Source organism: Vanacampus margaritifer, chromosome 16 (genome assembly GCF_051991255.1).
Source record: "Vanacampus margaritifer isolate UIUO_Vmar chromosome 16, RoL_Vmar_1.0, whole genome shotgun sequence".
NCBI classification, from domain to species: domain Eukaryota; kingdom Metazoa; phylum Chordata; class Actinopteri; order Syngnathiformes; family Syngnathidae; genus Vanacampus; species Vanacampus margaritifer.
The window spans coordinates 12,474,991-12,502,790 of record NC_135447.1 but is presented as its reverse complement, the minus strand read 5'-3'; the positions used below and the strand labels follow the sequence as shown (position 1 = coordinate 12,502,790).

The 27,800-nt window shown below is 39.7% G+C and overlaps 1 protein-coding gene across 3 annotated transcripts in view; it reads left to right on the top strand.

The window, feature by feature from the left end:
- The window catches only part of sgcd (sarcoglycan, delta (dystrophin-associated glycoprotein)), a 137,937-nt gene that overhangs the window by 83,254 nt on the left and 26,883 nt on the right, over positions 1 to 27,800 (top strand). For all 3 annotated transcript variants that reach the window (XM_077547434.1, XM_077547435.1, XM_077547436.1), the window contains 4 exons: positions 3,783 to 3,968; positions 18,825 to 18,926; positions 21,232 to 21,319; positions 22,430 to 22,549. In XM_077547434.1, the coding sequence (XP_077403560.1) occupies positions 3,783 to 3,968; positions 18,825 to 18,926; positions 21,232 to 21,319; positions 22,430 to 22,549 (496 nt within the window). The remainder of the gene's footprint in view (positions 1 to 3,782; positions 3,969 to 18,824; positions 18,927 to 21,231; positions 21,320 to 22,429; positions 22,550 to 27,800) is intronic.

Sequence of the window (27,800 nt, the reverse complement as noted above, 5' to 3'; positions counted from 1 at the left end):
TGAAGATAATTCAATGTTTTTACCTTCATTTGTCCATTCAGAGATTGATGCGTCGGCGTACACTTTTCTCCTTTAAAAATGATTTAAAACCCAATTTCTTTTCCGCGCCCCATTTGCTATTCAACGGCGATTAATTAGCGATACGCGTGGAAGTGTTTGTCGCGAGCGCCCGCCGCATTAAAGTGGTGTTTTATTTAAGGCTTTTTTGAGCGTGGAAAGCATCGGGTTGGCTCCCAGCAATTACGTGCCGTTGTTAATGATCAAGATGTGGCTGGAAATTAATCGCACAAGGCCAGAGTGAAATTAAATGTTGCGTTTGCTGTATCTACACACGCTCACCCTCGGGACAATCTCACACTTTAATGAAAAATGATACTTTCAAAAGGCAGGTCAACGCCGCGTCGCTCGCCTCCCTCCCCGAAGAAAGACAGCGACGCAAAATTGCTTTTCTGTTTATTCTCTTCATTTTTTCCCCCTGCACTTCTTCGCATTCACCTCGCGGTGAGAGGCTAACATCTTAATCATAATTGTGTCATGAACCGTAAACACTCATATGCTCGGCGCGGGGAAGGCGCCTCGGGCCGAGTTGCAAAAAACAACACACACAAAAAAAAAACAGCACAGAATATTAATAACAGTGGCATCGTTCTAAGAGACTTTTTTTTTTAAGTCTGTTGAACTTGATGTCACCAGTCAATTGCGAGCTACAATATCATCCATCCATCCGTTTTCTTTACTGCTAAATAATAATATATAGAACACTCTTACACTCTCTCGACCCAAAATTTGGGTGAAATTAACCCAAGTAGAGGATCTGACCCAAATTTATGAGTTGCTATAACTTTGGGTCAAAAATTGGGTCATTTTGGGTAAAACAACCGAGAGAATTGAGTCAAATTGACTCATAAAGTGGATCGGTCAATTATAAAAAAAAATTATCAATAATTGGGTTACTTTTGAGTGTACTATATATATTATTTAGCACTATAGAAAATTGATGGGTGTAATTAACCTAAGTATAAAAAATCTGAACCAACTTTATGGATTGTAATATAGAAAATGATCTCTTTTTTTTTTATGCAAAACCCAGAAAGTTGGTTTGAATTGACCCAAGTAGGGGATCTGACCCAAATTTCTGGGTTGTTGTATACAAAATTATATAAAAAAAAATTGTCGGTACAAATCAACCCAGAAAGTTGGGTCAAACTGACCCGAGTAGAGGATCTGACCCAACTTTCTGGGTTGTTTTATTCAAAATGACCCACGTTTTGACTCAAAGTTGGGTCAAAATCACCCAAGTAGAGGATTTGACCATTTTTTTGACCCATAATAGTTTTTTTTTTTTTTAATTTAATTAAAAAAAATTATTTTATTTTTTTTCCTGGAGAGCTCAGTATTGTTCATTCGGTAATTTTACCGATTTGACATGTCATCATCATTGCTCTCTTTTTTTTATTATTTTTATTTTTTTATTTTTTTTTTATTTTGTATGTAGGGTTATTTTTGACTCAACTGTTTTTAGAGTGCAGAGATAGACCAATAGTTTTTTTTTTTTTCAGCGCTGATTACAATACCGATGATAAGTAGTCAAAGAGTCCGACAACAAATATTTCATAGCTGATATTAACGTAAAAAATAAAATATGTGTGTCAAAATTTTGTTGACCACTTTGTTGACCCAATTATCCATCCCTCAGCCCCACCTTTGGTGTTGTATAAACCCCTTGTAGGTTTCTTTGGCCGCTGCAGGTGTTCTTTCGTGACCTTAAACTTAAACCCGGTCAAACTTTTTAATCAGCCAATCACATTTCTCTAATGGTTTGTTTCACCGCTCATTGTGCGAGATTATAAAAGCGCCGCTGGCTCTTGGCCATTTGCTCAACTCGCATCGGTACGGCCGCTGAGGGGCTGCGGCCGTTGGCAACGGCGGGTCCTGGCTGGTCCAGGTCCACGTGCAGTCCATAAAAGGGCCAAAGCGGGCAGCTGCCTGGCTTTTTGGCACTCGGGAGTGGTCAACATTTTGTAAAAACTCATTTCTATGTGTAATCAGAGACGCACTTTGTTTTGTTGGGTCTTTTTTGGCTGCTGTTTTTTTCTTCAGTCTCTGGTTGGTTGAAGAAGTCATATAGCAGCAGTGCGGGTACGAGGTCCATTAGTTTGTTTTGCCTCTAATTTGCTTCTCCTCCTATGTAGTCCATCCCTTCTTTTGGCACAATGCAGCTCTTTCAGCCTGACACATTACTGGAGCGCCATCATTGGATTTTATTTTTTATTTTTGTCTTTTCAGGAGAGCCTTTGAATACATTGTCACATTGAATAATCGAGTGAGACAAAACGGCAATTAAATCTGATTATAACCGCCAAAAGTATTTTTAGCGCTTCCGGCGAAACCGCTCCCGAAATAGTCCGCCCAGTCGTCATCGTCACGTCTTTGTTCCTCTACTGATGGGTTAGCTTTTAGTGAACATTCTATCATATTCACTCATATTGTGATTTTTTATAAATGATGTAAAAAAAAAAAAAAGTACGTTTGAAATGTTTGAAGTTGAATTTGAATAGGATCGTTTTTGTATTTGTTTGTGATTGTCACTTAAGATATTGACATTGATAATCTACGTGAAAAATGGTAAAAAAAACTGAAAATCCTATTTTTACTCAGTCATTGTACACATTTTTTTGTGCCTCTTTAGTGGTGATTGTAACCCAAATTTGTAACTTCGAACGTACTGTTTCATGCTAATGCAGTAGAAAGTATATATACCATAAATATTTGTACAATATTTGTACAAATAACACCAGTAGGCCATGAATCAACTGAAAATTGTGTAGCACTGCAGGAACTTGACGTAGCATGTATTATTCGAACGCCACTCAAACTAGTTCATGATTTCAAAACTGCCTTTGTCGCTACAATCGTAGTCGTCGCCGCATCTTTGTTCCTGTTCTCATAGATTAAACTCGAGTGAAGCAGGTTTCATGAGGGGGCGGGGGAACTCGTTTAACTAAATCCTGGGAAATGGGACTGCCAAGGTTGAAGCCTGGTGCAAATAATCTGAATTTTCACTGCTAGCTTTGCTCTCCCGCCTGGTGATTTCCCTCCCGTCCATTAGGCTGGGACAGCAAAATAAGATCCACCTTCCAATCGGAATAGAAACAAGCGAGTTAGTCCACAACGGGGGCCCCCTGTCTTGTGCCATTTGTTTCAGTTAGCCGTTAATGCGCCTGCTTGTCAAAAGCTATTTGATAGCTCAAACGCAGAAGACGGTAAATTGTATTTTAGCCGCACAGTTATTAGGGCCGGCCCATTACGTCGGAGCGTCAAGTGCCTCGTCGGCGTAGTCGGACAATTAGAGTCATCATTAATCGCTATTGGATGGCATCGACGGGGCTGAGAAGACGCGCTGGCGTTGTCGGGCTTATGGGACAATCGCTCAACGTGATCGCTAACTAAACTTTTGTCGGGCCTGACACGCGCTCAGTGACTAAGTGCACCACGGTGAGGAACGTTTACGGCTAAAAATCTCTTCACAAGGACCAAAAAAGCATTCTCTTTTTATTTTATTTTTTGGGAGAGCTCAATATTATTCATTCGGTAATTTTACCGATTTGACATGTCATCATCATTGCTCTCTTTTTTCTTTTTTAAAAAAAAAATAATTTCTTTCTTTTTTCTTTTTTTTTTAAAGCATTCTCACTTACAGGGCTGTTGTGCGAATTTGTGATTTGCATAATAAGACCACCAGTGATCCCCCCTTCTTCGCTCTCCCCTCTCTCTCCTGCCAGATGACCCAAGAACAGTGCAGTCATAGGAACAATGTCCAGAGTTCAGAGCAAGCGCAAGTGTACAAAGTGGGAATCTATGGCTGGAGGAAACGCTGCCTTTACTTCTTCGTCCTGCTGCTGATGATCCTCATCCTCGTCAATCTGGGCCTCACCATCTGGATCCTCAAGGTCATGAACTTCACCATCGTAAGTACAACTTACAAACTTTGTATAACAGTGTAAATGGACTGCCAAGTATACAAATGTACTACTCCACACACAGCCAAAAATCTCTAATCAACTGGCAACAAAAGTGAGCACACCCCTATGCGAGACTGTCATAGTTGCACCACACTAAATTTCAACCACCAATATATATTTTTTTACGTTTTTGTTTCAAAGTAAGAATTGTGTATTTTTACCTCGTGTCCTCACACGAGTGTAAAACAGTAGCCTGGTTGTCACAAAGAGATACGAGGACCGATCGTTGGCTCGTCATTCATCACCGAGGGGGGAGAGCAGTGCTGGAGACGATGACGTCCTTGTCACCGCTAACATGACTGGAATGTTTTGCCCCCTCTCTAACATGTGGGCTGATTTATTCAAATGTAAAACAAAAACAAAAACTTACTTTGCCCAAAAATCTGAATAGTTAAGATTTTTTTTTCTCGTTCACATAGAATGGATGTATTTTTCAAAGTTTACTTTTTCAGGGAGAAAATATGATATGTATTTATTTATTTGTTTGTTTGTTTATTTTAAATCTGAACATACTTTTTCTTTTAATCAAAACTGTTTCCTAAAATAAATAAATAATTAAATTTGACCCTTTTCTTCCCAAAAATTCTCCGGAAAAATAATGACTGAAAAATGACCCCCAAAATTCTGAAAATTATTCTTAATATCAATTAATTTTAATGTCATCGTCATTTTCTTTTTACAAAAGCGGAGGTGGAAAAAAAATGTAAACCCGCTACATCTGCATGAAACTACCGCTTGGTTGTCTCAAACAAATCCGATGACCAATCTTGGCTCCTCATTCGTCACCTGGGGAAAAGAACGTCGCTGGAAACGACGACGTCCTTGTCGACGCTAATGCAGTTGGAATGTTTCGCCTTCTTTCGAATCGCCGGCTGACATATTAAATCGTCATAGCGCCTCACATGTGCCACGAGAAAGTGTTGGCTGATTTATGTAGATCTCATATTAAAGCTCCGCTGTGAAGTGGACCTCATGTTTTATTCATCACTACCGCCGTGTGTGTGATGGCATGTTATGTGTGTGTGTGTGTGTGCGTGTGTGTGTGTCACGCTTTTGTAGTATGTGAGTCATCATGAGCACTGTGAATTACAGAGAGATGAGACAGATGGGTTGACACAGGGAGAGAAAGTCAGCATGAAAGCCAGAGGCGGGAAACAAGAGTGGAATCTCAACTTACGTGATTCATGCAAAATGGAGTCCATTCAATGATTTCAGTCAATTGGTAAAAAGTCTGAAAAATTAGAGTAATTCTCCGGGGGCAAATAATAGAAAAAAATAATTAAAAAAATAACTATTGCGAATATACTTTAGTTTAAGTAAAACAGTAGGAATTGCGTCAAAATGTTAAAAAAAAAAATCTATCAATAAAAAGTCTAAGTAAATGATTATTAAGTTTGGCGTTAATAAAAATCACGTTCTCAAGAACAATTTTTTATTGAATAAAGTCTGAATTTAATGACAAAATTTTAAGTTATTCAATTTTAAAGCTGAGGTCTTTAGTTTTGACAGTTTCTGTTTGTAACCAAACAATTCAAAACAGACTCCTCCCATCGCTCTCCCCCCCCCCCCCCACTCTTCTTGTCAAAATTGTGCCTGGCTTCAGCGACACGCCTCCCACCTTGTGATTGGCTGGAGCCAAACATTGACGTTCCGCCCACAAACGACCCTCTTATGGCAAAACCCAACAAGATGTCATAATAAGGGCTGGGGGAGAAGATGACGACAAAATCACCACCACACATTAACAGAACAGCCCAGAGGTGTTGATTGAGATGGATTTCATGTGTATACGTCCAGTGTTTATTTCTGAGTAAAAACTTAAGATCCCACCTTTAAGAAATTTTATTTACTGAGGATTGTCATATTCAGTGAAAAGAGTCATATAAGAAAAAAAGTCTGAATTTAACTCAAAACAAATTTAGGAAAATAGACGAGAAGAGAATTTATAATTACAGTATGAGCATACACATATTTAGAAAAGTCAGACTTTAGTTGAATTAGGCCATTTTTCTTGTCTTGAACTGTTTAACTGGAGGACTATTATGATGTCGTCATGATATCATCATGTTAGGTGAGGACTAATGCTGCATTCGAGGTCGGAAGTCGGACTTTTCAGGTGTGTACGGGAACTCAGAAATCCCACTTGCAAAGTCAGAAAAATAAAAGTATCCCGACTTCACAGACGGACCATAATGTGATGTCACTCTACAATACAGCGATGACCACTTTAAAAATGGTAAAATGGTCAAACACAATTTACTCCAATATAAAACTAAATAGCTTTCTTCATTCATAAATATTTGACATAACGTAGCGCAACGTACGTGACAGTATGCCGCTATCTTGAGCATGAAGTTATACGGTGAACTATATAAATTGCTTATGAAATAAGATAAAAACAATAAATGAAGCAAAATTTGCGAGAAGGTAAGTTTACTGGAGGTCAAAATGAGTTTTGAGGACTAAAATAAAAAAAACTATTTATCACTATCCGCCATTTTGGTTGTTTACTTTCGCCTCGAACGCTTTCAGGTCGGAACTGGGAAAAACCCACTCGGATAAATCCGACTTGAATCCAGCATTAACAGATGGTCTGTGCAACGCGTAATGCTTTAACTCTGAGGTGGGCAGGACTGACAATTTTTGCATATTTGAGCAATTTCGCTCCGAGCTCCATGTGACACTCTCCAAAAGTATCGCAACCATCCAGTGGATGAGACCTGAGAGCCGGGAAGACGTCTCGCTCTTGTCTTTTTTTTTTTTTTTTTTTGGCCTGGCCGCACTTCTAACTTTGGAAGGCGTAACCCCGACGCAGATGTTCCCTTGTGGCATCTGGACATGAATGTTAATAGGCTTTTATTTAAAGTAACACTCGTTAGAAGCAGGCTGGAAGTCTTTTGCAGACAGTGAGATGATGGATTTTTCGAACACATGGACATTGTTGAACCCCCCCAAAATCGATGTATTTAAATACTGTACTTTAATATTATGAATTAATTTCAATATTACAGGTAACACTTTTTAAAAAGAAGAAAATTTAGAAGAAATATTTTTGTGGAAACAATTATGTAAAGGTACATATTTTTTAAAACCACTGCAAAAAAAAAAAAAAAATACTCGAATTTATTTGTTAGAAGTAGTACAGACATTTTTTCCAGAAATATAGACACAATTCTTTTAAATGTATTATGTTTTGTTTTTACGTAAGAGTACAGCATCCGACATTTCTGATAGATGCATTATGTAGTTTAAATGGTAAATAGACTGAATAGCTTTAAAAGGGTTGTTGTCTGTGCATGGCCGTGTGTCCATCAGTTATACGCAAACCATCGGCAAACATCAATTTACATCAATTTAGAATGTTTAAGTCTACCGAGACTACCAGGAAGCTGCATTTACAAAATGTGTAGGCAGTCAACAAAATGACAGCTATCTTTCCTGGAAACTTGACTCTTTCCTTTCCTTCTTTCATCTCTACCAACATTGATGGCAGCCCTTTTCCCAACAGTCCTGTCTTGTGAAATTATGATTACTGTATTTATATTACTGTAGTCTTTCCAGATCAACTCAAGGCATGTAGTCTTTCCAGATCAACTCAAGGCATGTACAAGCATTTTCAGACCACTTTTCACTGGAAATGCAGTCGGGGGCTCTCAGCAGATAAACGCCCCTCTAAGTGCTCCCAATTGTTGGCAATGGGAATTGAAATGAGAGCTGTCATTTTCCATCTGATTGCCAAGCGGCTCACCCCAGGGCTTTTTTCTTTTCTTTTCTTTTCTTTTCTTTCCATTTTTTTTCTTCGCTCAAAGGATAATGGTTAAGAAACAGAGAGTCTATCAAGACTACCTGCTTTTGTATTAATGCAGACCTCCACGTAAGTTTAGAAAATTGCTCAATGTAATTCAAACAAAGGCAAAAGTGCAATCTGAAGCAGATGTAAATTAAGATTGACTTGGCATTTACAGATGTTAATCTTGTGCATTTAAATTTAAAATCGCATGTAATTAGACTTGGTACCTTGATGGTCAACAGGATTTACCGTGTGGGATTTACATTGCTGTCTGGATCAAATTCAAATTAAATTTATTTCTTGCTTCTTGTTCTCTATTTACATTTGGTTCAAGTTTAATACTGTCTGAAAATGATAACTGGGATTTTCCATGTTGGATTATTTTAAACTGCTGCCAAACACGCAATCTGGATCAAATCCAAATTAGGCTCCATTTCAAATATTGGCCTCTCATTCTAAAAACATGCGGTAACTTTGTGTTGATTTGAACATGCTTCCAAAGCTGGATCAGATTCAAATTAAACTTGTTTTTGACATTTCAAATTCTTCACTATTTTATTCAGATAAAACACAGCATAGCATAAAATACAACCATCTTCAAATGTGGACTGATATTTTCCTGCACTGGATTTAAATTGCTTTGCCATCGAAATTAGATTTGACCTGGATTTGGATTGACATTCTTCATCAGATACAATTTGAAAGTTGAAATTTAGATGTCTCTGGGGTTGGTGAAGGACTCTGGTTGGTTGGAGAGCAATGATGATGACATGTCAAATCGGTAAAATTACCGAATGATCAATACTGAGCTCTCCAGAAGAAAAAAAAAAGATACAATTTGAAAGTGATATAAGGCTTGATTGGATTGCCATTTTTTTTGAAAGACCTTTTTTTTTTTTAAAGACCTGTGCCGTGAAATGAAAAGGAAGTTGGCCATTTTGTGTTGAATCAGCCATTTTAAATAGTTGTAAATATCTAAGCTTAATATGCTGTCTATTTTGGGTGTAATGAGGCATCAATTTGGGCAATTATTTGAGGATTCTCAGAAAATAAATTCAACATTTGCCCTTGCCTGCAGTTATATCGATCAACACCAAATTGGGTGGACATGTGTCTATCAAAACAAGCTGCGCAATAAAGTCTGAAGAGCCGAAATTAAACAGAAAGCCAGCCATTCTGATTTGAAGCAGCCATTCGGGCCGAATTCCAAGGCACAACATGATGTCCAATAATCATTTTTAGGGTTCTTTGTATTTCATTTCATGTGCCACATTTGTCACGAAAATATTTCTAATTTGATTTCTTCATTTTATTCCATTAAGTCCATTTAAAAAAATAATAATTATAACTCCATTGATGGCGCAAAAAGAAAAGATAGGAGGTTAAGTGAATTGAATTATAACAGATTTCGAGTCAAGGTCGAGTTGGCAACACTTATTTTTTTCTTCCCGCCCCCTCGATGCGGCTCCCTCCTGAATAAGCTGCAGAATTGGCTGCCGGCAGCCTTAAATCTCCCACCGCTGATGAGATTGGAGCTACAAGGCTCTCATTTGAGGCAATTAAGAGCTACTTTTCCCCCCTGCCAGCTTTTGGCGAAAGGTCAGTGGCAATGGAGTTAAGAGGAACCTGGGGATGATGGAAAAAAAACAAAAAAGGCAAATCTCTGTCTGCAGCAACTTGTTTCCACAGTTCACATGCAATTTGCTGCAGCAGAATGGAGGCAGTAATGAGACATGCAGTCAAGTGCAGTTACGGGAAGGAAGACTTATTTTATGGAGAAATGAGCCAGTTGTGTTGTAGCCAACAGAAAGTGATTAAATGCAAAACAGTGAGGAACACAAAGATTTGACAAATAATTACCCGCCGCCATGGCAATATTCGATTTTTGGCTTGTGTGTGCGTGTGTTTTAATTCCGCCGAAAAAGTCAAACTTTGTAGTGGAGCGTTGCGTTGAGATGAAATGAATTCTTCCATTTTCCACTCGGGTGCCTTGCGCTTGTTGGGACGTAATTGCTTGGGAAGAAAACAAGTTTGAATGTGGAAATGAGCCCGCGCTGCCGCTTCTTTTGTTTTGTGTCGTTGGTTGACTTCAAAAGTTGTTTATCATGGAATCATGATCACGCAATTGTTGCTTTCCAAACTCAAACCTTTAATTGTACATGTGTGTGTTTGTATTTGACATTACGTTATTACCATTTTTTAGTATAACGACAAGTTAACCACAGCTAAAATACAGTATATAGCACACACTATTTTTGGAATCAATTTGCTTGATAACAAGCTACGGATGCCACATTGCAAAATTTAATCAAGCCACATATATGCTATATATATATATATATATATATATATATATATATATATATATATATATATGGCTTGATTTAATTTTGAACAGCGATAGCTTGTTCGTTTTTTTTTTTTTTTTTTTTTTACTTACCGGTAATTTCTTTTAGATTTTTTTATTTGCATTTAATAAAATTTTTGTATGTGCATTTTTCTGTCATTCAAGTATACAGCTAAAATAAAATCTAGTTTAAAACTAGTCAGCCTTTAAAAACACTCGTTTGAGTAATTTTTTTAAAAAGGGTTGCCAATTTTGTTAAAATTTTAGTTAACATTTGTATCATTTTGTTACTTTTATGAGTTGTTAAAATGAACAATATTTTTTTTACATTTACATTTAATTTGTATGTAATTATAATCTTTAATTTTAAGTTGCTGTTCTTAATGTGTAGTGTCGTACATGTATAAAGCGAAGTTGACCACATCTAAATAAATCAAATACAGTAAAATTACGGAGCAAATTTGCAAAAAATAAGTATAGCCAATTTGGTTTGAATCAGAATTTTAGTAATTTGCATGTATTTTGTTTTATTCATGTTATTTTTCATTTTAATTTGCAACTTATTTTCTGTCTTAACAGTATAAAGCAAAGTTAACTAAGTTAGCATAATAAACCAAAAATACAATACATATAAATTACTTACCCTTAGAAAATAGTTTTTAGAGTGAATTTTGGAGTAGTTTGCAGTAGTTGACGATAAGCATAGCCAATTTGATTCGAATCAGAAATTTTATTTTTTCCTAGGTTTTTTAAATGTGCATTTATTTTTCTATGTGCATTTATTTCTTATCATTTTTTTTCATGAATTTACTTTTTAGAGTAAATTTGCAAAAGTTGGTGAAAAGTGTCTGACCCTGTGGCAATCAAATTGGTTTAAAAAATTACAAATAAAATGTCAGCCATAGAAAATAGATGGATGCATCGAAAGCTTTATAACAATTGCCACTCTCCACTGTTTGACCCGCTTCTTTCGTCAAAAGCCATCTGGTGAAGACTATGAAAATTGAATGGATGCATGAAGGCTTTTTTTTTCTATAACAGTTTTTAAAAGGTTTTATTTCTTTAAAATTTCATGGCTGTCAGGATCAAATACTCTCATGGCCCGGTATGGCCCACGGCAGTAGGTTGCCCACCACTGGATCAGAGGAGTGTAAAGCAACCTCGTGCAAACTCTTTGATGCCTTTTTGAAAGCCTTTTCTTTCCTCGGCAATCTTCAGTAAAAAAAAAAAAAAAGCAGCAAAAATGTAACTTACGTAAAGTGCCGCGGAAGACGCATCAGCGTCCTCCAAAGCATCTCAAGTGGCCACTGCAGAAGAATTCGATTTAAAAATGAAACATTCCACTCTGCAAAATGTGACATAAGGTGCAGAATAAAAGAGATTTTTTTTGGGGGGGGGGGGGTTTCCTGTGTGTATCAAGGCTGCACAATTCATAGGGTGCATGGACGCTACAAGTGATTTTAACGAGGACTAATGAGCGCGTTCGATGTAGCCTCAGATTGCGACTTGGTGAGTTGTTATTTTTTATTGTATCGAACTCATTTAAAATACAGAAAAAGTTTCATATCTACAAGAGCTCATAACAATAAGACGACTAGTCATCTATTTTTTCTACTGCTTGTCCTCATTAGGGTGGCGGGCGAGTTGGAGCCAATTCTGGCTGACTGTAGTAAGCGAAACGGGGTACATAAAGTAGTTGTGTGTGATACTGTGGGCCAGGATTGCTGATATTGATACCGATAGTGATTAACCGATAAGTCTTTATCAGGGCCAATACTGATAATTAGTAGTCAAGGGGGCAGATAGCCGATATTTAGAGCTAATATTCATTTGCAGTAAAAGATAAACTATTAGCGTCAAAATAAAAATAAAATAAAAACTGGTATGCGTGCTATTTTAAATGTTTAAGTGTCCCAAAGACATATTTATACGTTCTTTTTTATTTATTTGTTTATTTTTTAAAAATGTTTTTAATGCTAGAGCATACAGAAGGCTTTGATGCAGCCTCTCAACTGCAGAGAACGTTTGAAGCAATGGTAGTTGTTACAAAAACGACCAGCAGGTGGCAGCAGAGCAAAAGAGATCAACCAGGGCCGTGTTGAAAAAAGCTAATTTACCCACAGTTCTATACAGATTTGTGAATAATGAAGAAATTTAGCTATATTTTAATGCCAATTGCTTCAAAATGGAAACAGATGGAAATAAAGTTTTTTTTCACTGATAAAAGAAGAGACTCTAATCTTTCTTTTGGTATTCTGTGAGCCTTGCAAAATCAGTCAAAATCCAGTAAAACAGCCGGGAGAGAATGGGATTGCTTCAGTGAAAATGGCTGCGAGTGAATGAGTTAGGCATGTTTTTTAAAACGACTTTTCAACATATTGTTTTTCTTTTAATTTTGAACATATAGGGAATTGACAGCTTCATCTTAAAATTCTAACAAAAAGTTCATGGAGCTTCCCGGGCATGTCTTAAGCTACATGACAAGCTAAACCAGTAACTAATTCCCCCAAATTTTCTATAGTAAATACATGAAATGTTCAACATAACTGTAATGTTAAACGTTAACTTTTTATTTTTGTTTGAATTTCGAATTTTAAAAAAAGTGCATGGAGTCCCCAGTGTCAGCCGCCTTTCATATAAAGTGAAAATTGAAATACACAAATAAAAAGTTCCCAAACGTTAACCCAGTTTTGATTTGATCTGTATCAAATTGTGGAGTTTTGTCAGAGTTCACAAAAGCTTGCAAAGATGTTTGTACACAGTGGAAAACTATTGGAGCATGCTCAAAATGTCTTTGCAACAAGAAAAACTATCTGCATCTCTTTGTAACCTTTTATGAACCCTGACAAAAAAAAAACAAATTGGCTGCGTTCACAAGCATTCGCCACTCAGTGACATCCCAGCTTTATCGGACTTCAGATTAGAAAAAAAAAAGAAGCAGATGCCGATATTCGTCAAAATGCCAAATATCGAAGTCTATCCCTAGATACCGATACCGAAAATGTGCCTGCTCGTGGCTGAGACTGAAGCGGCAAGTGTGGCAGTTTGACGAAACCGCAGCAAGGCGTAAGTGAAACTACGGTATCGAACCAATTTTGATACTGCCTATGGATATTATGGATATTTTGATCGATCCACCCAACACCAACATCCATGAATGTAGCCGGCAGCCATTCGCAGGGCACAAATAGACAAATTGACTGTCAAATTCACACCTACGAGTGTAATTACGCTTCCTTTCCTTTTTGCTGCCCTAATGGAAAAAAGGTTGTCTTGATTTTGAAGGAGGCCCTTATTTCCCTTAAGAGGCTTTGCTGCAGTTGGTAGCATAACTTCATCCACATACACACATAGAGAGTAACATGGCTGTGGCAGCGGCCATTCTCTAGCCGATGAGCCATAAAAACAATAAAGCGCGTCCAATTAAGCCAAAGTAATGACTTAATAATCGAGAGCTTAATCGCTCCACTTTGACTCCATTTATTCATAACAGTGTGTGTTGGTGCCTTCATCCTCATGAGGCCCGGTCGCCAACATTCAAAAGTCACACACATAGCGAGAGAGAGGAAGGGAAAAGGGCGAGCGAGAGGCCCCGCAGGTTGCAAACGTCAGCCGTCAATCACGAGCGTCGCCAAGGCATCGGTGGCGCCCAAGCAAACAGCAAATCCATCAGCCGTTCTGACAAATAGCAGCTGCGGGCCAAGAGGCAAAATGGCGTCTTGGAGGGGACTCGGCAGCTGTCTTGCTCTTCTATATGTCTGCAATGTACATACGCTAATGATCAAAGGGTACAACCCATGTGAATTAAATGTCAGGAAAAGCCTTCAAGAACATCTGGAACTTTCTTTGGAGTTAATCGGAGTCACTTTAAATGTTGTCAGGCATTTGCTGGATCTCGAACTTAAAGTATTTTCAAATGATTCATGTTTGAATCCAACAAGGGTGTGTAGACTTTTTATATCCACTTTATATATCAACACTGTACATACACGAAGGCCAAAGAGCACAAGTAATAATAACTCTGTGTCATGAGCAGGTTGCAACGGAGATACATAAACACCCCCTTTCCGTCTTCGCCGTCCCTGTGCCGTTGTTTTATCTCACCTCATTCACTCCCTCCTTCCAACTTTGCCCTAATCTGCCTCTGTGAGTTTATCTCTCTGTGTGCCTGATCGTTCATTCTCAGGCTGTAGGCCCCCGCCCTTACCTCCTCTTCTTCTCCAATCCCAGTGATGGATGATGCTGTACGGCGGAGAGGACCTCAATCACGCCTGTTTGCGGGGGAGGGGGGAAGGGGGGCGACCTCAAAACTAATTCTGCTGATAGCCATCGTGTAGCACTGAGTCGCGATATAGACTTGCTACCTTACCTGTGAGTAACGCGAAAGCCTGTTAGCTTAATGCTAACATTATCGGCCAAAAACGGCCAAAATAAATTTGCTTAAATGTTACTGTAATTTCAAACCTTCAATCAAGTGGTACTTTAACTATGAGGGGAACGTACATACGATCTGTACCTCAAATTTTAAGCCATGGTTTGGTCAATTTTTGGTGTTTTTGTACATGAAAACAACAACAAGCATGTCAGGAGCAACGTGACAAAAGGCCGGCATCTTTGTGGCATATTTAAAAACACAACAACAACAACATGGAATGAGCTCTTCAAATGCTTCTCAAATCCCCCAAAACCCCAAAATTTACACACACACAAAAAAAAAAAAGTCAACCTTTGGCGATTGAAACATGACGGACAATCGGACAAGTCGGGTTCCTGAGTAGAAGATGAAGCAAAATAATAGACGAGAACATTGAGATATAATGAAGTTATTTTGTTTTTCTCTAATTTGAAGGTGTTTTTTTTTTTTTTTTACTTGATTAAAACATTTTTAAAAAAAACTACATGTGTAGTTTGCACTTAACATGCAAAAGTGACGTTACCCTGTGGTGGACTCGTTCCCGCATGAAGCTTGAAGCCACGCTTCTCTAAATTTAGACTTACTTGCATCCATCTATTTTCTATGGCTGACATTTTATTTGTAATTTTTTAAACTGATATGATTGCCACAGGGTCTGACACTTTTCGCCAACTTTTGCAAATTTACTCTAAAAAGTATATTTATGGGAAAAAATTATAAGAAATAAATGCACATTTAAAAAACCTAGGGAAAAAAAAATTCTGATTCAAATCAAATTGGCTATGCTTATCGTCAACTACTGCAAACTATCCAAAATTCAATCTAAAAAGTACTGTCAAAACGCATTGTTTAAAAATCCGCAATATAACCGGGTCAGGGGTGCAAACGATGAACGTCCCTGGTTTAATAACAGAACCAATTTGACTATGACATTCAATAACAAAACAACAACAGTTCCCCTTTTTCTTTTTGCTGCACACACTTGCTGAACAGATGGCTGCAGATGGTGACTCATCCACTCAGTCTTTTTATTCTCAAATAAACCTTTTGATCTCTAGTTTTTTTTTTACCACAGTTTTCAACAACGAGGTGAGTCCTAAGTAGGTCTTCCATACCAGAGAAGCAACCGAGATGGAAAAAGGAGCCTTAACATTCAGACTCGCATTCACATCTGTGCTCATTAGGGTAACTGGAGCCTATCCCAGCGGATTTTTGGTGAGAGAAGTGGGGTACATCCAATCGCAGGGCACATATCGAGATATATAATTCAGTCTTCATTTACCTTGAAGAATGTTTTGGGGACGCAGATTTTCGAATCTTGGGTTTCGTGACCTTAAGGAAGTTCATTCCATAGACTCAGAGTGGAGGTTTGGGTCTTTCCCCAGCTGTTCCCACAAAACTGGAAGTATGCAATCATCCAACAATGGTATAGAGACGGATATAAGTTATTTGGCAAACTTTTTGTCTGTTTGCTTGTATGTTGCTATTTGATCAAAATCCTTGAATCTTTTTCAAGACTTCACCCCACCATCTCTTTCTCTGCTCACGCTGCATACCACCACCCGCCTGCTCCCCTCAAGCATTTTTCGCTGTGTATTAAATGCTCCCTGATTGGTTCAGTTAATTTCCGTGCTTCCATCTCGATAGTGTAAATAATGGAAATCCTCAGCTTTTGTCGGCTGGTGTATTTTTAATGTCGGGAGTCATTGTGATATTTCCCCCCGGGCCTCGAGACGTCTATTTTTGCTTTAGCCTCGGGTTAGCCGGGGTTTGATGCATATCGACACAGGCACTCAATAATAGCCTGAGTGCTCTGTATTATTGATAACCGGGCTTCACCGTACCCCCGAAGGCATCTGAAGGAAGACGAAGAAGAAGGATGATGAATGCTTATGGAGTTGGGGGGTTAGGGGGGGTTACAAGCTGTTACGTTAGCGTCCATGTCACCATTGCTCGTTGGTCGCCAATCAATCTGAGTGGTAGAGCGACAGGTACACACAAACAAACACTCCCCACAAGTTTCCGTGGTGACAGTGGAGGCAATGATTGCGATTTTTGTAGCAGTAGAAGTCTTTTCAACTATATGTCCCCAGATACCAGTTTCTTTTTTTTCTTTCTTTTCTTTCCTTTTTCTGGAGAGCTCAGTATTGTTCATTCGGTAATTTTACCAATTTGACATGTCATCATCATTCCTCTCTTTTTTGTTATTATTATTATTATTTTTATTTATTTTTTTTTTTTTTGTATGTGGGTGAGTATGTGTATGTGCGTGTGTGCGTGAATGTGTGTCGATCATAACCAGCCACCCGAAAAAGTCTCAAGGACCCATGCCCAAAATTAAAGAAATCCATTTTGTTTGAAGTGGACATTTTTGGCAAATAAGAAATATGCCCAATTGAAACCTGAAAGCTTGTGCGATTGTGTTGTAATCAAAAATTTTAGGGGTGGCGAACACATCTCCCCAAAACTCACTCAGCATCACAATCTGGAAACAGATGACTTCAATTTACAATATTAACAATTCTGCTAGAAAGGTTGAAGAAATTAGCCCCTGACACCCAATTAACCGATCAACACAAAATTAGGCAGACATGTTGCTTATGACGCACAAAAAAGCCTCAAGGACCCATGCCCGAAATTGAACTTGACATCGGCCATTTTGGTCTGAAGCGGCCATTTCAGGCGAATTCAAGGGCTCGTCGTTAGTAGAACTCATATTCGGAATCCCCCCAATTGAGTCCAGATCACAAAACGGAAAACTCACTATTTTTGGCAGGTGTGTGTATCCTGATCGAAATGAAGTATTTTGGGGTCCCAAAGGCATCCCCCAAAATTCTGCATGCCCTGAAAAAAAATCCCATTACATTATCTCTGATTCCTCTGGAAGTTGTAAAAATTTCGCCCCCAACACCAGTTTCACCAATCGAAATTGGGCGGACATGTCCATCATAAGCACAAAAAAGTCTCAAGGACCTAAAATTGAACAGGAAGTTTGCCATTTTGGATTGAAGCAGCAATTTCGGGTAGACTTCAAGGCTCATACTTTGACAAACTCCAACTAGAAATTTGCCTATATATAATTGTGATTGACTACTTAGTGGCTAACTGACTGAAAACCACCTTTGAAGAATCATAACTGGGATAAAAAATAAGAAAAGAAAAAACAACACTCCCAAATTTAAGTCTAATTAGATTTCCTGTCAACTTCAATGAATAGTTTTTGTGTGTCTTCCATTTCCTTGAATTGCATCCCAATGCGAGTGCAGCTGTGGTCGGATTGAACGTGAAAACAAAGAGCCGGCGTGAAGGGCGAGGGATGGCAGGTGGCATAAAAAGCCGAGTCGACAAACACAATTGTCATCAAGGGAGCCCAAACAAGGCTGAAGACTTTTCACGAGATGAAAGTCAGCTTAAGCAGGCGACCCTGAAGAAGAAAAAGAAGAAGGTGGAGATGCTCATCTGAGTCCCCTGCTAAGAAGTCGTCGTCATCTCGTGAATTATTCATGACTGCTCGCCTCGCCGTGTGCACGCTAAAGAGAAGAAACAAAAAAAAAAAGTTTGGATTGGAATGCCAAGTAAAAACTGTTTTCTTATAGCATGACTGAACAATGCAGCTAATTAGCTCGCTCCACATCATCCGTCACTGGTATTTATGTACTGGGATACATCGACAAAAAAACGTTCTCATTCACCACCGGCCGTTTTCAAAGCTGAAAATTGCCAGCAGGTTTAGAATATTTCGACTCTTCTTTCAAGACCTACAAAATAGTGTTTGGCTTGGTTTCACCAAAATCTGAAAAAAAAAAAAATGTACATGTCAAGTCACAGTGCCATCTACAGAGATTTGTTACAGTGGTTTGCAAATCCACAATTTTGGCAGTTTAACATCCACGATTTTCTCCACATTGGTAAGCAAACAATGAGTTTATTCTGCAATATAATACTTGAAAAACCATCCCCTGCTACGCCGGGATTCACCTGCCTTGATCTCCATGTGCTCCCTTAGAACCCGGGGGAGGCGCAAGGGCGAAAAACAAAGAGTATTTCCACTTTGACGCGGTCTTATCTTTACACTGATCCAGCTGGTGATGCAAAAAAGAAAAGGCAGGATATAAAGACTCTGGTTAATATCCTCTCTTGCTGCCGTGTGCGTGCGTCTGAGCTGGTAGTGCAAATACGTGAGTGACAAGGTGGACGTACATGAAATATTAAACACGATATAACCAACATGTGTGTTTTGTTTCCGTGCAGGACGGCATGGGCAACCTGAGAATAACAGAGAAGGGCCTCAAGCTGGAAGGGGACTCGGAGTTCCTTCAGCCTCTCTATGCCAAAGAAATCCAGTCCAAACCAGTAAGTAGCTTACTCGATGAATAGAAAGTGTTGAGGGTCTTCTGCTCAGATTTAGTTATAACTGTTTTGATTTAGTTATAACTGTTTAGATTTAGTCATAACTGTTTTAATTTCCTCAGTAGAGCTGGGTGAGTGTTTAAATGATGTTTGGGGGAGCTTCCTCTATTCCCACACCAATGGGCCATTTGTCTGGGGTTGAAGCAAATGTATTAATATGATTTCTTTGTAAGTCTTATCTTATGCTAGGTGACGTTGGGTCTGAGACCTACTATATTTCTACGTCAAAATGCCATCTGTCAATGTGTATTGAATGCTGTAAAAGTCTGCCTTGGCTGGGGGGGAGAAAGGGGCTTGGGGGAAAAGGAGGAGTTGTAATACTTTTTCAAGATCGTATAAGAATGCTGTGAGTCTGCTGAAATGACACACTTGCGAGAGGACTGCAGCCATTTGTCTGTAAACTTGCTTGTGTCCGGAATATTCTGTAAAATAAATCCTTCGAAGGACCTGTTCACCGATCTCCAGTCTGTATTCAGAAAATCAACATTCTCTCTACCCGAACAACAACGAACACGCGGAAGACAAAGATAGTCTTCTAACAAAAGATAGATCTTAAATGTGATGTTAAATATGCATGTCATTATATTTTAGTTGTACATATCTGCTCAAGTCCTTTCACTCACTATTGTAGCTAAAAAATATATGATTTTCCTTCTTTATTTTGCGCACACGTCACATTCCAGCAATTGAGTGATTCATAAACGAAACAACAACAATTAGTTGGCTGCACTTGAAATGACATCCATTTGCAGCTGTGGGTCTATTTCCCCTTCAAATATGCTCCTTTTGCACGACTCACATTTCTTCGCAACAGACACGTTTATGAAGCCTCTCCGCCTTAAAGAAAAGATATGCAGACCCACACACGCTCTCTTTGTCTTTTGTGAGAGACGACAACGTCCTGCTGGGACTAGCATGTTCCGTTGCCGCAGCGATGGGAAAGGATGTGGGACGACAGATCAAAAGCTGGCGTTTTACAGTGAATTCTCGTGTAGTGGGAGTGGTACGTTTAAAACCCACCTCGCGATAAAATTTGCCAAACAGAGAAACCATTTGAAAATATATTTTTTCAAGCTAAACACATTTAAACTTAAGACGTACTTTTAAAAGTATTCCTTAGAGCCTGTTCACACTCTGCCGCTGTCAAGAAATGCCGATAAAATGTATTACATCACTTTAAAGAGACATTCAGTAATCCCTAGCGCCATCCAGTGGTGAATTAATAATTCTTTCATTTTTTTTAAAACGACGATGTCAATAGTATGCCAAAAGAAATGTTGTATCACATAAACGTATTTTTTGTTATACAATCGTAAGTCTAGTAGGCTAATCACTAATTATATTAATCTCGCCTTAATTGAGCTTCCATATTTCGCCGCCATCTTCCTGCTACGGATGACCAAAGGACAACTTCGCGAATGTGGTATCGCATCAAGTGTCGAACCAAATGGGTCGATCGACCGCAGTTTACCTTCCACAGCTGGGGCCTAAAGGTGGTCATCACTAACTCCCGTGATTCAGGCTCGTCGCTCGCACACTTTTACTAGATTTTTTTTTTTTTTTTTACTAGCTTCTTTTTAGCCACTCCAGATTATGGCTCCGACTAACTCCCGCTAGCCAGCAGCCACTCTTGTTAGCTGCTCTGGCTAATTCCAGCTCACCGAGATGCTCATTTGCTAATGATGTGTGTTATTACACTGAAGCCACGGAATTCTAAATTCATAAAACCTATAATAAAAGATAGCTTAAAAGGCCGCAATATTACTCAGGCATGAACGATGACATGCGATAAAGCGGGGCTTCACTAAAAGTGCTGATGGAAAAGTGGAAAATTGAAAATGTATTTGTCATGCATTGGTTTATGTCATTGATACATTGTGTCATTAGTCTGCATAGTACGATACGATACGGTACGATATACTTTTAGTTATGGTGATTTGTGTTATGTTTGTGTATGATTTGAGAAAGTGGAAGCAGGTAAAGATTAACAGCAGGCTAAGAATGGACCCTTGAGGGACGCCGCACATGATTGTCTGATGGGAGATTACCTCAATGTAATTTTTCTTTCAACTGTGAAATGGTAAATTGGAGATGGGTCTGAGATCACCAATGATACTCGGATCCAAATTCTCAAGAATGGTTTGACAAAATTGACACAATCCGTAGCAGTAGTGATTTTTTTTTTGTCTTTGTGAACTATTTGAACTATTAAGGAAATGAAAACTTATTACTGTTTGTCCTTCCTCAGGGTCGTCCTCTGTACCTGCATTCGTCCCGAAACGTATCAGTCAACATCGTCAACAGCAACAACAAGCTACTCACGCAACTCGTAACAGGTACGACGCGGGCCCAAAATAAAAACATTGCCGTTTAACAATGCCTTCAATTGTCAAGCGGCTTTTAAAAGCTGACGACATGGAGGGCAATACCAGAATAAAAAGTTTTCCTTTCTGATGTTCGCGTTCACAAATCATGTTTGGTTTGTGCAACGTCAAAACATTTCAACTTTTATGTAAGACTTCATGATGTTATTTAAATATGCATTTGAAGTCAATTTAAAAAGAGTCAACATGAGACAAAAGAAGATAAAAGAGAGATGTGCTGATGCTAAAGAAGACAACTGCAATTTTAGATCAAAATGTCAATGGAATGTATTATGTAATGGAAATGTAAAAGATACATATATATATATATATATATGTACACAATTAGTGGTTTGCATGTCAGTTAATCCTTCATGCTATACTGCACTGGTACTTCAATGTTCCATCAGGCTGCCACAATCCCCGCCCGCCGTAACTCTGCTGCGACGTTGCACTCTGGCGCTAATAGAGCCTGGCAGACCGGCGAGCGATACAAATCACTCTGAGTAAACATGCACACCGAGTGTCTTTTGGCTCTGACATGCAAACGCTGTCTGAAAGGGATGGGAACAGCACCCCCACCCTTCCCCCCCTCGTTTCCAAATGGAGAGCGACAGAATCAATTGCGAGTGTCAATCAGCCGTCGTTTTCTACTACTTTGGCACACTACTTTGTTTTGTTTTGTTTTTTGGGGGGGTCATCTCACTGTGTCAAAACAAGGCTTTCATTCAATTTCTTTCAGTGTTTTAGCAGGTCGAGCACTGTTGAAGAACGCTGGAATTCACCCAACATGGCTGCTTCAAATCAAAATGGCTGACTTTCTGTTTAATTTTGAGCAAGGGCCCTTGCGACGTGTCCTGTTACAGAACACTCGCAACAGACGTTAACCCTGCGCTAACAGGGCGGTTATTTTTCATTTCAATTCATTTTAAAATCAGGAATTTGATTTGTTATAAAAGTAATTGAGTTACTAGCTTATTCGCTAATCAAGCTACCACAATATCAGGACCATGCACGACAATGATACAAATGTTTTTTATCTCAAGGATTTTAAGCGTCAGTTTTTGTGTTTGTTGGGATTAGGATCCAGCGGGTTCAAAGCGCGAGGGAAGATGTTCGAGGTGAAATCCACATCCGGCAAACTGCTCTTCTCGGCCGACGAGCAGGAGGTGGTGGTTGGCACCGAGAGGCTCCGGGTCATGGGTGAGTTTTTCCGATGGCTGATATTGTAGATAGAAACGTTTTGGTCTGCTTGCCACGTGTATGTTATATATTTTTTGTCCAATAAGCGTACGCGGTTGCTATGTCAATCTAATCTGCCCAAGGCCTTCAGAATTAGTTGCGCTAGCCCATGTAACTTCAATCATACAGTCAACAACAACATGCACAGATTTCCCTACCCTGAGTTTTATTTTTGGAAAGTATAGCCATTATTTGATGAAAAACCCACCTATGCTGACATCTCTAGACAATTATAAACATTTTGGGGAACACTGTATTAGCAATACAATGTTCTTTTAATCAGACTTCAAATTCATCCTCTCAGAGTCAGGTTGTTGGCCCTTAATGACGTCATCATGATTCTGTCGTCTGATTGGTTTTATCCGAGCATAAATATTGATTTATATAAAAATTGCTTCTCATGACGAACGCGTCACAGTTTTGTGCTGTTATGTTGTGTTTGCGTATTTACATTGATGGCGGTAATAAGAGCTGGATTAAGTCAGCCCAAATGAAAGGCCCAGGTACCAAACGCACCGCCCACGCATGGAATCTCTTGCATAAAAATACCCATCAGTCACCGCAATCCTTTAATGCGCTCATATTTGGGTAAAATGTATTTGGCAAAAAAAATGTGAAGGAATCCCCTTGCAGGCGTCGCCCGAGACAATTTGCTCTTCGCTTTTACAGATGGGAGCGATTACTCTGGCCGCTCATCTACATGCACTTAACATCCTTCGCAGTCATAGTTGGTTAGAATCAGCCTACCGGAAAGTGCCGCTGAGCCACAGATGGCGAGGAGAAGATGGAGGCACGGATAATTGGACGGACGTTGCATTGTTCCTCTCGGCGAAGATGTCCGTGCTTGGCTTTCTCTTAAAGGAGACTTATGCATTTTTTTTAAATCACTTCAAACATCTCCCAGGTGTCGTACTAACGTGTCCGTGTCACGCTTTCTGCCTGGCTCTTATTTTAGCCTTGCTGAAATCAGCCTGTTTTGAGGTTGAGGTTATGCCTTTTGGCCTCTGTTGTCATGACAACCGGCGGTGAAGAGATATTTTTAGGTCAATTAAAGGGTACATACACACAAATTCACACTTCCATCCACATCTAAGGACAATTGACAAGAATTGCCAAGAAACAAGTTTTGGCGCTGTGATGGGATGTGAGGCAGACGCGCTAACCACTTACCGACCGTGCTGCCCACCAGACCGCCATTATTTTCAATTTCGCGCACCCCCTGAAGGGCGTTCAACCGCAGTCTAGAAATCTCTGGCATAGACCATGAAATAAGGTGTAAATAAGGTACATTAACGATGCATAGACCTTTAAATAAGGAAATCGATTGCCTACGGCGGATGGCTGTCCAAGCCCTGGTTTTTAACATTTTAAAAAACTATATCTTCTTCTTTACTTGTTCAACTTGTGGCATGGCTCAGTGGTAGAGTGGCTGTCTCCCATCCATGAGGTTGTGGGTTCGATCCTCACCCTGGTGACCATGTCGAAGTGTCTGAGCAAGACACTGAACCCCCGATTTGCTCCCAGTGGACCTGTCAGCGCAGCAGCCGACCCTTTGTGCGAATGGGTAAATGTGAGGCATGAAATTGTAAAGTGCTTTGTGTACCATACAGTGTCGATGAAAATGCTATATAAGAAGCAGTCCATTTACCAGCTTGAAAATAAGGTTAAGTAAATCAGACACTCACATTAGCAAACGCTAGCTTCATAAAACCCATTTGTTTTTATGCAATTTATTAAAAACATGAACAAAACATGACAGATTATCAATGAGGGAAAACTTTTTATCCTGGAGAACCCACGGGGTCAAATTTGGCCCCTATAAATTCTGCTACTCAAATAACAAAGACCTTTTTTTTTTACAAATTTAACTTCAAAAGTCCAGAGTGCCACTTATGACCCCTGCATGGGGCCATCTAGTGGATGAATATTGCACTTACATGAGCCAGAGCGGTGGTGACAAGATGGCTGGCAGCATGCTGTTTTGTTGAGCTGGAAATCAATCCAAACAAAACCATCTTCTTAGCAAACCATCAGATGGTAAAATTGTGTTTTTTTTGTTAATCTATTTCATATCGTGTTGCAGAATGCCTTGGAGTATGCTTTATATTTTTTTTTGATAAATTAGCAACTCTGAGCTATTCAAAAAAAAGGGTTAAAATGTTCAGTGAACTTATAGCAGTCATTTAATGTATAATTCATAATTTTCCAAAGAAGAAAAGGGTTCTTGGGTTCTCCAGGGTTAAAATTGCGTTACGAGCTTGGTTACGGAATTAATTCAACTTGTAAGTCATGGTGCCACTGTACTGCAGTCTGCGAGATTTTTGTGCACACCGCCGAACTGTAGCACTCGAAAGACATGCTCGCTAAAACCCCAAGGACACTCAAGCTTTCAGGAGCGAATGCCCCGTTGTAGTCAAGTCCAAACCTGAAACATTTAGTAGAAGCGCTTCCCCGTGTCGCGGCGACTTCTCCCTGGAGTGGCGCCAGCCACCTCGGAATCGGCTCTCGCTTCCAAAGTAAGCATTGCTCACTCATGCGGCGCGCTTCCCCCCTCGGAGATCAACAGCGGACGGATGTGTTCAAAGTTTAACTCCTGCGGAGAAGCGCAGCAGAGTGGAGGAATTGGGTAGCGGATTGGCGTGGGGGGAAGGGGGGGTGTAGCAGGAGTCACCTTGATGCTGAGATACAAGTGTGTTGAAGGGGTTTATTTACCTGACAAATGGGGTTACTTACCCAGCGATCCGACCGAAAGCACAGGTTGCTTAAACTTGTCTCTGCCTTGGCCTTCACCTTGTCACTGAAACGAATTAGAGTGACTGTCAATGGCCTTGGATTCAGTCTACTAAAGATGTAGATTATATCATTCAGCAGTGTTCTGCTACGACGTCTCTATCAAAGCGTTTGGCTTCGTGATTGCTTTTGATGGGGAGTGCTTGTCTCAATTGCCAAGTGTATAAAATGAAGCTTTGAAATTGAGAAAAATTGAGCTGTTGGTTTTGGTCTAGCTCAACTGTCAATCAAATACCATATATCACCAATTCCGGTCCTCAAGGTGTGGAGTTCTGCAGGTTTTAGATGTTTCCGCCCACTAGCACACCTGTTTCATATAATCAGCTCATCCACATGCCTGATAACGATCCTGATTTTAAGTATCAGGTGTTTTGGTAGGCGGAAACATCTAAAAACCTGCAGGACTCCGGACCTGGAGGACCGGAATTGGTGAACCCTGACCTAAAGAAAGAATGCTATGTCGTCTAGCATTTACCATCCACTTAAAATCTTCAGTAGCTGGAATATATCCCACAGGGTCGTCGCAACAAGGAGGCGGTCTAAAGCGGCTACACCGGCACAAACCCTTGTCCATACACTAGTTGCCATGTTGGATTTTTTGCCCACCCCCCTCCTCACTTTTCGCTCATCCGCCTTTCGCTCCGTAACATGCGCACACTCATGGCCAACAATGAGGCACTCGAAAGTTACCACACAAATTTCAGGTCCAGTCTGACTGGTTGTCAAGTCGTTTTTTTCCCTTGCATGAAGCACAGGTTCATGCTGAAATGCAGCCAATGAAGATTAACATGAAAATGGGTGATCCTGTTTTTCATAACAAACCAAAAACTATTTTTTAAACTATATCCTAGACAGATGGATGACGTAAAACTTAAGGTTTCGTCATTGCGGCATGGCGGTAAAATCACAAAAAGTCATGTGCCATCCCATTTGCTGCACTCATCTTTACGATAGCAATTACAATTAGCCCCCTTTCATTTCCCTCCGTTTATGTCCCATTGACTCAGTGTGTCGCGCTCCCCGCCTGGCAGATAGACGGTCAGGAGGAGTGCGTTATCAGCTCAGGATGCGCTCGTGTGATCATCCCATCCCCCCCAACCCCCACCCACCCTTCCCTCACGCAAGGCAAATGGAGGCCAGGCTGCAACGTGGCAGGAAAAGCGAATGATGAGGGTGTAATTTTTTTCCTTCTTCTTCTGTTCGTGTGATCACAGCAACTTGTTTGGACAAGGGTTTGTGCCGGTGTAGCCGCTTTAGATCAATGATGTGCTGCCCGGAATTCACAACCAGGAAGAAGATATTTAGCTACTGCGAGATCAGAACAAGCAACAACTGGATGGCAAAAACTGGTCTTAAAAAAAAGAAGAAGAGGAAAACAATATTTGACTTAATTAAAACTTTAACAATCAATACAGGATATTCCTTGGTTTTAACAAAAGTATTTTTTTAAATTTACAAGCTTCTATCAAATGATTGAACACTTGATTTCGAGAAAAGTATTTTTGCCGCCCTTATGTGGCCTCTTGGTGTCAAGGAAGTAAGTTGAACAGTTAAAGTTAAAGCCGCCATCAAAAAAACTATGTTGAAGTGAGTTGAGGATTTTCATTTAGACAAAAGTAAATATTTTCCACCATCTTGTGGTATTGAGAAAATATTAATCCTTTTTAGCGATGCGTGATCATTACTCCCACATTTGTGCTATTTTGTAGCATAAGGCTTCCCTTTCTTGGTTTCTGCAGTTGTAGCGTCAACGACGTGATCACGTTATAAGTTCACGGAGACAAGGTGTTGTCACTTTTATATTTGCCATCCGTCAAAGCCTCTGCCGGCTTTTATTCGCCGCTGTCCTTTCTCTGGAGTGGACGCCGTTAAGCTGTAATGAGGCGATAAAAGACAGCCGAGTTACCGCGCGGAGGCGGAGGTCCGCATTTCGCGCCGTTATCTGGAGCGCGTGGTCAATGTGCAACGGATTCCCGTCAACCGAACGCATCCATAAAAAGCGCAAAGCTTCTGATCTCCGTGTGTGCGTTTCTTTTGTTTGGGTCGGCATGTTAGCTTTATATACGGATGTTAAGCAATTTGAAGGGTGACAGAGAAGCGTAATAATAATAAGGCGCAAGCATTCAGCTTTTCACAAGATTTTTGTTTTGTAAAAATACTATGTGGAAGTTGTTAATGCTCCAGGAAGTTACTTACAGTATTTGTTTCACTCAACCTACATCTCTTCTTGCCATTTTCCCATAATAGCACTTTTTGTGTTTTACACTCCACTTTTATTGTATTTGTCGGAAACTGCTCACATTACTGTTATCCGCGCTTCTTCTGTACTCACACAATGACAAACCCGATCGATTTCGACCTGATGTCTCTTTATGGGAATTTAGTACCTCTTATCAAAGCGGGATACCCAATTTCCTAGTAA